The sequence below is a fragment of the Zonotrichia leucophrys genome, chromosome 23, assembly GCF_028769735.1.
Source record: "Zonotrichia leucophrys gambelii isolate GWCS_2022_RI chromosome 23, RI_Zleu_2.0, whole genome shotgun sequence".
NCBI classification, from domain to species: domain Eukaryota; kingdom Metazoa; phylum Chordata; class Aves; order Passeriformes; family Passerellidae; genus Zonotrichia; species Zonotrichia leucophrys.
This window is the reverse complement of record NC_088192.1, coordinates 236,975-247,005: the sequence shown is the minus strand read 5'-3', so window position 1 is coordinate 247,005 and position 10,031 is coordinate 236,975. Positions and strand designations below refer to the sequence as shown.

General features: G+C 63.0%; 1 protein-coding gene across 3 annotated transcripts in view; it reads right to left on the bottom strand.

The window, feature by feature from the left end:
- Window positions 1-2,771: 2,771 nt before the first annotated feature.
- Window positions 2,772-10,031, bottom strand: part of AHDC1 (AT-hook DNA binding motif containing 1) — a 50,561-nt gene continuing 43,301 nt past the window's right edge. For all 3 annotated transcript variants that reach the window (XM_064731337.1, XM_064731339.1, XM_064731336.1), the window contains 3 exons: window positions 4,969-10,029; window positions 4,267-4,859; window positions 2,772-3,347 (listed from right to left, as the gene is read on the bottom strand). In XM_064731337.1, the coding sequence (XP_064587407.1) occupies window positions 5,012-9,952 (4,941 nt within the window). In that variant the 5' untranslated portion in view covers window positions 9,953-10,029 and the 3' untranslated portion in view covers window positions 2,772-3,347; window positions 4,267-4,859; window positions 4,969-5,011. The remainder of the gene's footprint in view (window positions 3,348-4,266; window positions 4,860-4,968; window positions 10,030-10,031) is intronic.

Genomic DNA, 10,031 nt, shown 5'->3' with positions numbered 1-10,031 from the left:
TCTGGCTGCGTGCTGGCCCAGCCCTGGGCCCCTCCGAGTGCAGCATCCCCGATCCCACGGGCCTGCAGCATCCCTGTCTCCAAGCTGCAGCATCCTGAGAGGCCAGAGCCCTCCTCCCAGCAGAGCTGCTTAATTAAAACCATCATTTCCATCCCGAGGCACAGCCAGGCACCAGGACCCGGCTCACCCCACATCCCTGCACACCACGTGGCCGTGCCGGGCTCACCCTGGGTGCTCCCAAATGCAGCTCCCAGAAACCTTCCAAACATCCCTGCTAAACAAATAAAAAAATAGCAAAACAATCATTTCCCCCCCAAATTTTGAGCTTTTCCCTCCTTTCCACCAGCAAATCCAGGCAGTGCTGGGCTGTGCTGATCAATCCCCAACAATCAGCCCCATCACGAGGTTTTTCAGGCTCTAGAGTGGCTCATGCTGCTTCAGAGATATAATTTAAAAAATATTTCACTTATTTTATTATTTTTGTCTTTAAAAAAAGACAAAAAATAATAAAATAAGTGAAATCCAGCTGTGGTCCAAGCAGCCAGTCATACCCAGCAAGGCTCTGGTGTGCCAGGTGATGCTTCCTGGTGGGATTTACCCACTGGGGGAATTTAATCATCTTTCAGGGCTGCTTGTTGTGACCTGAAACGGGAGAGAGGGAAAATGGGGCGGGAAAGAGTAAATTTGATGCTGGTGGGAAACCGGAGGCAAGCTGGGAATGAAGGGTCATGGACCCCCACGAGACCAGCCAGGAGGGGCCAGAGGGGGGGTTCAGCACCTTGGAATGGGCGCTGGACGCAGGCAGGGCACCACGGATGGCCGGAGCCCCCAGGCTGCTCCCGTGCCTCAGTTTCCCCCGTTGTGTCACAGCCAGGGGACACTGGTGCCCACCAGGCTGGAAGCACAACACGGGGGTGCCCCCGGTGGGTCCCGTTCCCCCCAGCCCTGTCCTCTGTGTGAGCACGGTGGGAAGGGGGGGCTGCAACCCTCACCCCACCCTCCCCAGCACCCCCAGCACAGAGGGGTCCCTGAGCATCCCCCCAATTCCTCAGCCGCCCCGCGGGCTGGGGGGCGCCGCAGACCCGATCCCCCGCTCCCCCATCCATCAGAGTGCGCGGCGTGTTCCTCTCCATAGCAACCCCTGATCCCGGCCCCACAGGGCTCTTCCACAGCCCCGACCTGCCTGGCACCGCTCACCTGTCCCCTCCTACCTGGGCACTGCTCACCTGTCCTGGCATCGCTCACCTGTCCCCTCCTACCTGGGCACTGCTCACCTGCCCTGGCATCACTCACCCAGAGCTCCTCCTCAGCCCCGACCCCGCTGGCACCGCTCACCTCCTTAACCTGGGCACTGCCCACCTGTCCCACTGTGTCACTGCTCAGCTCCCACCGTGGCACCGCTCCTCTCTGCTGGCACCACTCACCTGTCCCACCTGGGCACCGCTCACCTGTCCTGGCACTGCTCCCCTCTCCCACCCTGGCCCCTCTCCCCTTTCCAACCCACAGGTAGCTGTGCCCCCCAACCCCGGACCCCCCTCTCCTCTCCCAGAAGCTGCTGCCTTCGCCTTCCCAGGCTGGAGGTTGGTGCATTTCTGAATTTTATTTGTTCTGTCCTTATTTTCCTCCTCTCTTTGCTCCTTTCTGGCGGTGACGCTTCTCCAATCCATCTCCTGTGCCCCTGTGCCCCTTCACCCCGGCGGTGCCAGGTGGGCAAAGCCCTCCTGCCTGCAGAGCCCCCCCGTGTGTGCCCACAGTGCCACCGGGCCCTGGCACTGTCCCCTGAGCCCTCGGGTGGCACCGCGTCCCTGTTTGTACCAAAATTCAGCTTTCTTGGAGCAATTCCACCTCTGAAATCCAGGGAGGGTCAGGGTCCCTCCAACACCCGCCCCCGGCACAGCCAGGCCGTGCTCCCCCAAAAAAGAGAAGCAAGAAAGCAGCGGGCATCGCTCAATATATAGGTTTCTTTTTAATATAAAAAAAGTGCCTATTAAAAATTCCTTCCTAAATAACACAAAAAGACCGTTTGAGGGGCAAAGCGGGGGCCGGGGGGCTCGGGGGGGCCCCTCTGGCCAGGGCAGCACAAGCACTGCACAGGGCAGCTGGGGGGGCGGGGGAAGGAGGGGGTATTTCGACCAAATTTGGGTAGTTCTCCCTTTTATTTTTTTTTCCTTTTTTGTGAATTTTGCCTTTTTTATCCATTTCAGGGTGGTTTTCTTCTCTTTGTGTGTGTGTGTGTGTGTGTTTTTTCTCTTTTTTTGCACAACCCACAAAGCTGCACAGAGATTGCCAAACTCTCGAGGAGGGGGGGACACACAGGGAATTTGTGGGAGGAGAGGACCCCAAAGCCCACCTGGCACCCACACACGCACCCCCACCCTGAGCTCGTCGCCGCCACCGCCCCGGGGACCCCGGGAAAGGGACCCCCTTTACCCCAGCCCCCCATTCCCCCTCCCCACCAAGAGGGTCTGTGATTGATTTAGTCCTTATTTTTTTTTTCCTTTTTTTTTAAAGTTTTTTTTTTTCTTCTTCTTTTTTTTTTTTTAACTCCTTTTTGTTTTTATACAAATTTGGATCTTTGGGTGTGTACTGCCAAAAAAAAAACAAACAAACAAAAAACCCAACAAAAAAAAATCAAAAACCCGCCTTCGTTCTTCAGAATAATAATAAAAATAAAACTCAAATCATCATTGAATCATTAAAAAAAAGGCAACGGAAACCCAAGGAACCCATGCGGAAGTTGCACACCACAAAACCACAGCAGATGTACAGAATGCAATATACAAGACACGATTTATAATAAAACATTATATACAATAAATAGGTTATTGTCACTTTTTTCTTTTTTTTTCTTTTTTTTTTGTTGCTCGATCTGTAAATAAATTTTTTCTCAGTGCATACTGGGGGGTTTTGCTCTTTTCTGCTGCATATTCACCTCTTGGATGCTTTAGGCCAGTTCTCCATCATTTTTGGATTCTCCCTCTGGTGCATGATTCTCTCTCTCTCTCTCTTTTTTTTTTTTGATTTTTCAGCTTTTTAAATTTTTTTTTTTATCCTTAAACATTTTTTTTTTAACTTCTTTTCTTCAAAAGTATTTACAATTGCTGGTTTTGTGCAGAAAATGAAAATTAATCAAATAAAAAATAAAACTTAAAGAGTCCCTCTGCTGCTTCTGGCTGGGAGGAGAGAGAGAACGCGGCGCCGGCGCCACGGCCGAGGCGGGGCCGGGGGCGAAGCGGGGGCGGCGGGCGGGGTCCCCTCCGGAGGCGCCCCCTCCTCTCCATCTCCTCTGCTCTGCTCCGCTCCGGCGGCCGCGACGGGCGGGGGGCGCAGCGCTGGGGGTGCTGGGGCTGGGGGCACAGGGAGAGAGGGGTGAGGGTCCCACCCTGGGCTGCCTGCCCGCCCCCGGCCCCCCAGCACCCGCGGAGCGGGGGTCTGGCACCCCCAAACCCGGGGGACGGGGTCCTGCTCCTCAAATCTGGCATCACTCACATGCCCGGGGACCGGTACCCCAAATCTGGCACCCACACACCCAGGGACTGGGGACATGCCTGCCTCCTTCATCTGGCACCCCAACACTCAGGGATCTGGGGGTCCCATTCACCCCAACCTGGCACCTCAACACCCAGGGGATCTGGGGTCCCATTCACCCCAACCTGGCACCTCAACACCCAGGGGATCTGGGGTCCTGCTCATCCCAACCTAGCACCCCAACACTCAGGCACTGGGGTCCTGTTCACCCCAGTGTGGCACCCATGTCCAGGGATCTGGGGTCCCATTCACCCAATGTGGCACCCCAACACTCAGGCACTGGGGTCCTGTTCACCCCAGTGTGGCACCCATGTCCCAGGGGATCTGGGGTCCCATTCACCCCAGTGTGGCACCCATGTCCCAGGGGATCTGGGTCCTTCCAATCCAGCCCTGCACCCTGGATTCCTGCTCATTCTTGTCTGGCACCCACGTACCCAGGGCTCTGGAGTCCTGCTGGCCCCATCTGGCACCCGAGCAGGGCTCTGGGGCACCCCACACCCCCTCACCTGGCACCCCCTGGCACAGCCTGCACCCCCAGCCCGGGCTCCAGCCACCCCCAGGCTCTGCAGCCCACAGGGTCCCCGGTTTGGCGCTTGGTGGGACAACACCCAAGGGCTCACAGCCCAGCAGGGCCGGGGGCGCCCTGTGGGTGGGTGCAGGTGGGTCAGGGAGCCCACCAGGGCACGGAGCACGCGGCAGAGCCTGGCTGGGGGCACAGCTGGCACAGCTGGCACTCACCTGGTGACGGTGGCGTCTCCGAGCCCCGCTGGCGACGCTGCCACAGCTGGAGGGATCAGCAGCACCCATCGCTGTCCGTCCGGCGGGAGCAGCCCCAGGCGACAGCGGGCGGGGAGGGACAAGAACAGAAAAGAATCCCCAAACAGCCTCCCCGGGGCGGCCGAGGGGCCCCGGCCGGGCTGCGGGCAGGGGGCACCCAGCACTGACCCCCAGAGCCCCCCTGCCCTCCCTGCCCGCGCCCCTGCGCCGGGCCTGCGCTCTGTCCGTCCGTCCGTCCGTCCGATTGTCCTGCTGCGGGGCGGGGGGGGCGGCAGTCCGGGAAGCAGAGCCGGAGCTTGGCAGGCGGAGCGGGTTTGAGTGCGGAGGGGGAAAAACGGGGGGTTTCTCTCTTCATCCATTATTATTAATTTTTTCCTTTTGTTTCACTTATTTTTTATCTTTTTTATCTTTTTTTTTTCTCCTTTTTTTCTCCTTTTTTCTTTCTTTTTTTTTCTTTTTTTTTTTTTTTTTAAGAAAACAAACAAACGGTTCCAATCCCAGTTAAATACAGAACTTGAAAAGTGTTCCAGAAAAAAGTGCTGGCTAAATTACCTCTGAAAGAGAAACACAACATGGAGAGAGAGGGGGACACGATGAGAAGGGCCCTGAGGGTCCCCTGTGTCCCCTCCTGCCACCCTCACTCCCAGGTTCTCCCCCACCTACCCTGTAACAAAACCTCGTTGTCCCGTTGGCACGTCAGCAGACACTACAATGAGGTGACCGTAAAAGTGTCCTCAGGGTGCTGTTGCTCTACCATGGGTCCCAAAAACCCGCTCTTCTGGCTGGGGGCCATGACGGGGTGCCCTTGGGGTGCAAAACTGGGGTACCTGTAGTTGTCCTGCAGCTGCAACATTGAGTCTCTCGGTACGGGGGAGATGTTCAAGTCATTGATCAGGGGACAAGCGTAGGGTCCCCGGTGGTGGGCCCGGGACATCTCCAAGGGCTCCTTCTCGCCCTTGGAGGGGTGGGTGCTGCTCGGGCTGCCCAAGTGGGGGTTCAGACACGGGGGGTCCGTCCTGCCCATGAAGTCCACCAGCATGCCAGCCCCCGCCTTGCCGTCGTAGGAAGGGCTGCGGGTGCTGGCGTTGGGGGAATACCAGTACGGGGGGTTTTTGCAGCTGGGGGAGTCATAGTGCGCTTGAGGCATGGGGAGGTCGCGGCAGGCCAGGTGCGGGGCGTGGGGCAGGGCCCCCCCCTGCATGCTGTGTTTGAGCGAGTCGCAGGCGGGCAGCTTCCGCATGCTGCCTGCCCGCAGGTCCTCCTTGAAGGCCAGGGTCGGGGAGCAGTTGGGCGAGAAGGCTTTCTGCAAACCGGCCTCGAACACAGTCTGCTGGCCGGGGGCCGCCAGCTGGTGCGGGAGGGCAGGGAAGTGCTTGCTCTCCAAATCCGGCTGCCCCAGCCCGGGGGAGTCGCTCTGGAACCCCTGCACAAAGGTCCCATCCGAGGGGGTGGAGGGGTTCATGGAGTAGGGGCCGCTGTAGTCGCAGGGGTCCCGCTCCCCCACCCCGAAGCCCCGGGACTGCGAGGGCAGGGGGGACATGCTGCTGTCCCCGCTGTAGTAGTCCAAGCCCAGGTCCGTGCTGTCCTGGAACAGGGGGTTCACCGCCTGCGACTTGGTGGGGAACTTGGCTTTGCCCGTGCCCCTCTCCTTCTTGGAGGCACAAGCCCCTCGGGAGCCCCGGGGCTGCCGGGGTCCCGTGTTCCTCTTGGAGGCGTACACGGAGGAAGATGAGGAAGAGGAGGAGAAACTCAGGTGGGAGGTGTCGAACATGTCCACCTTCTTCCGTCGGCCTCGACCGGGCTTGGAGTTGCTCTGGAAGAGGACGCTCTGGTTCCAGTTGTAGCCAGGGGCAGAGGATGCCTCATTCCAGTCCATCATCAGCTTCTCCAGGCTGGAGAGGCTGGACTGGCCCTCGCTGGAGGACGCCTCGCTGTTGGCGCGCCGGTAACCAGCCGGCTGGTTGAACTGGGTGCTGTCAGAGGAGGACTCCGAGAAGGTCTCAGAGACCGTCTGCTGCTTGGCTTTCTGCGGGGTGTAGTTGGAGATGTCCAGGATGACGTTGGGTTCATTGAGGTGGCACTCGAAGCCCGGGTTGTAGAGCTGGCTGAAGGCTTCCGAGCTCCAGTCCAACCCTCCGTAGCCCTGCCGGAAGGCCCACGGCGCGGAGCTGGGGAACTGCCGGCAGTTTTCAGGGGAGGCCTGGAAGGACGCTGACCCCTTGGGCACCATGTAGCCGCCGGGCGAGACGGTGCTGGCGCGGCTGTCGCAGCGCAGGGGCGTGTGCGCGGCGCTGGAGAACTGCCCCCCCTGCTCGGCACTGTTGAAGAAGGCGGCTTTTCCCAGTGGCAAACTGGGACCGGCTGTCGGTGGCGCGTAGCCGGCACTGTGGGCACTGCTGGGCGAGGACGGGAGGCTGCTGCCGCTGCCGTAGGCGAAGCTGCAGTCCTTGCTGTTGGGGCAGTCCTGTGCCGATGGGTACTGCTTTCCTGGCGGGAACACGCTGGCGGGTGCCACGCTCTGCCCGGCGCTGCCGTAGCTGCCATATGGGGAGTAGCCAGGCGTGCCACTAGCTGCTGGATGAGCTGTGGGCGACCGGGACACGGCCGATGGCGGGGCCAGTTTGGGGAAGGACTCGGTGCCCCGGCACTCGGAGGAGCCTTGGGTCACCCCGTAGGCGCTGGAGGCGCGGCCGGGCGGGAACGCTGGCCGGCCCTGCATGGCCGCGTGGAAGGCCTCGGCGCCGGGGCTGGCCGCCGGCACTTTGCCGCCGCGGGCAGCGTAGGCAGCCATGCCCCGCTGGCCGGGCAGCGCGGCCGGGGGCGCCGAGTAGGCGGCTGCCGATTTGCGGGACTCGGAGCGGGACGCGGAGAGAGCGAAGTCCAGCAGGTCGGAGGAGTCATCGGAGTCCAGCAAGGAGCGGAAGTAGCCAGTGAAGAGGCTGTGCCGCTCCGGGCCGGCCTCCGTCTGCGAGGACGGTGCGCTGCCAGCATAGAAACCAGCGCGGCCGGAGGAGCCCGACTCCAGCCCCGCCGCGTGGAAAGGCCTCGCCTCGGCCCCTTGGTAGCCACCGTTGCGCCCAGGCTGGCCGCCGGGGTGGCCGTGGTGGGGGGCCCAGGGGCTGCCCTTCTCGCCCCCGCCCCACTCTGCGGCCGGGCCGTCCCCGAAGCTCTGCCCGGAGTTGGGCTCGGGGAACAGGGCCCCGTTCTTGCGCGCCCGTCGCTTCCGCTTGGGCTTGCCCACGGGGTCGGGCTCCAGCCGGCCGCGCTTGCGGGGGTGCACGGGGTCAGCGTGGAGGGCCGTGGGCGCTTTCTTCTTCTTCCCGATGCCCTCGAAGAAGTCGCTGAAGGAGCAGCGTGCGGCTCGGGCGGCGTGGCCGCCCCCGCGCCCACCGAAGCCCCCGGCCTTGCCGCCGCGCCGGCGGAAGCCCTGGACACGGTGCAGGAAGTGGGAGATGCTCTGGGTGTCGGGGGCCTGGTGGATGGACTCGGGCTCGCTGGGGGTCCAGCAGCGGGGCGGCGAGCAGCGCCCCGAGCACTGGCTCTGTCGGTTCAGGAAGGCCAGCTTGGCCAACACATCCGAGTAGTCGGCCTTGCTGTCATTGGTGTCTGCGATGTAGGAGGGCTGGGGCGAGGCCAGCTTCTGCTTCCTCCTCCTCCTCTTCTTCACTTCTGGGGTGGGCTCCTTGGGCTTGGCTTGGCCCAGCAGCAGGTTTTTGGGAGGCCGGCCCCGCTTGCGCTTCAGGATAATGGGCATCTCGCCAGGGGGGAACACCACGACCACGTTGCGCCCATTGTTCTTCATCTTGAGCAGCGGCGTGGGCTCCATGGAGCTGCTGGCTGCCAGCTCCTTCCCCTCCAGGTTCAGGTTGCTGCTGAGCGATGACACCTTGTAGGTGGTCTTGTTCCTCCTCCCCAGGGACACGGGGATCTTGGCCATCTTCACCACCATCTTCCTCACCCCCCGGCACTTGCTCTTCTTCCCTGCCGCGGGGGCTTTGGGCATCTCGTTGGGGTCCAGCGTGGTGGGAGGCGGTGGCGGCGGGGGGCTCAGCACCGGGGTGTCAGGCTCAGGCTCCTCGGGCCCGGGGGGCAGCTCGGCGGGCAGGGTGAGGGGGGACAGCACGTGGCTCTCGGGGGTGATGTCCACCCGGCGCCCTCGGCCCGCCCTCCTCCGGCGGCACAGCATCTTTGGCTTATCAGTCCGGCGCAGGGCGTACTTGCGGTGGTCCTCGCCGCACCGCCCGGCCCCCCGGCCCCCGCAGGGACCCCGCTTCACCATGGTGCTCAGGGGACACCCCCCGAGCCGGGGCTGCAGCCCGTGGGGCCGCAGAGGGTCCCCGGCACCCGGCTGCGCCTCCAGCAGCTCTGAGACGGTGCCCAGTGGCTGCGGCTCCAGCAGCGAGGGCTCAGTGGGCAGCAGCGGGGGCTCCAGCGCTCCGGGCAGCGGCTCCAGGGTCTGCAGCCCCAGAGGCTCCGCCAGTGGCTCCAGTGACTGCAGCTCCAGCGACTCGGACAGAGGCTCCAGCGACTGCAGCTCCAGGGACTCCGAGAGCGGCTCCAGCGACTGCAGCCCCAACGGCTCCAGGTTTTGCAGCTCCAGCGACTCTGGCAGCGGCTCCAGGCTCTGCGAATCAAGCAGCTGGGGCTGCGACTCCAGGGACTGGGAATCCAACAGCCGGGATTGGGAGTCCAGCTCTTGGGCTGGCAGCAACTGGGGCTGCGGCTCCATCGCCTGCGACTCCAGCAGCTGCGTCCCCGGGCAAGCCAGGGAGGCCAGCTCGTTCAGGATGTCCGCCTCGGCCAGTTCCGAGTAATCGCTGGCATCGGGCTGGGAGCAGCCGGCTTCGTCCGCCGGGGCTTTGGAGACGTCCCCCACACCCACAGCGTGTCCCGGGGGCTGCGGGGTGCTCCCCCCGCCTCCCTCGGGCTCTCCGTCACGGGCCGGGGGCCGGGGGTGCCGCGACGGGTCGGATTTGAGGAGCACGCCCCGCTCCTCGGGGCTGCGGATGCTGTTGGCCAGGGAGGGCGAGGAGAAGAAGCTGTACTGCAGGTCCCGGTCAGCGGGCAGGAGGCGGCTGTCCTCGTGAGCCCCGCCGCCGCCGCGGAGGCTGCCACAGTCCAGGTGCACCCCGCTGTTCTTGAGGTCCTCGGAGAGGCGGTTGAGGTCCTTCATGATGTCGATGAGCTGCACCACAGGGTGGAGGTTGATGTGCCCGTTGCCGCACTTGCTGCGGAGCAAGGCGAGGATGCCGTCTACGTTGCAGCGGCCCGAGGCCAGCGTCGCGTTGGGGAAGGTTTTGGGCGCCCGGTCGCGGGCAGAGGCCTCCTCTGTGCTGCCCCCCAGGATCCGGGGCTCCCCGGCGCAGCCCAGCAGCTCCTCGGCCGCCTTGGTGCCCCCGTGGACGCTCTGGCAGCGGTCGGCCGGGTCGCCGTGCAGCAGCGAGCCTGGCTGGTGCTCCCGGCCGAGCGCGGGGCACGAGCCCTCAGGGAAGCTGAGCACGCTGCAGGACAGCGCCTTCTCGGCCGGGCAGGCGGGCGGCCGCTGCACCGGGTGTCCCGGCGGGTAGAACTTGGGCTCTCGGACGTAGTCGGGCGAGCCGCGCACAACGCTGGTCGTTACCACTGGGCCCGGGGGCTTCACGCGCATCCTGACCTCCTCCTCCCCCGCGTGCCGCTTGGCCGAGCAGTTGCTGACATGGGGGTCAGGGAAGGTGACACCAGGACCT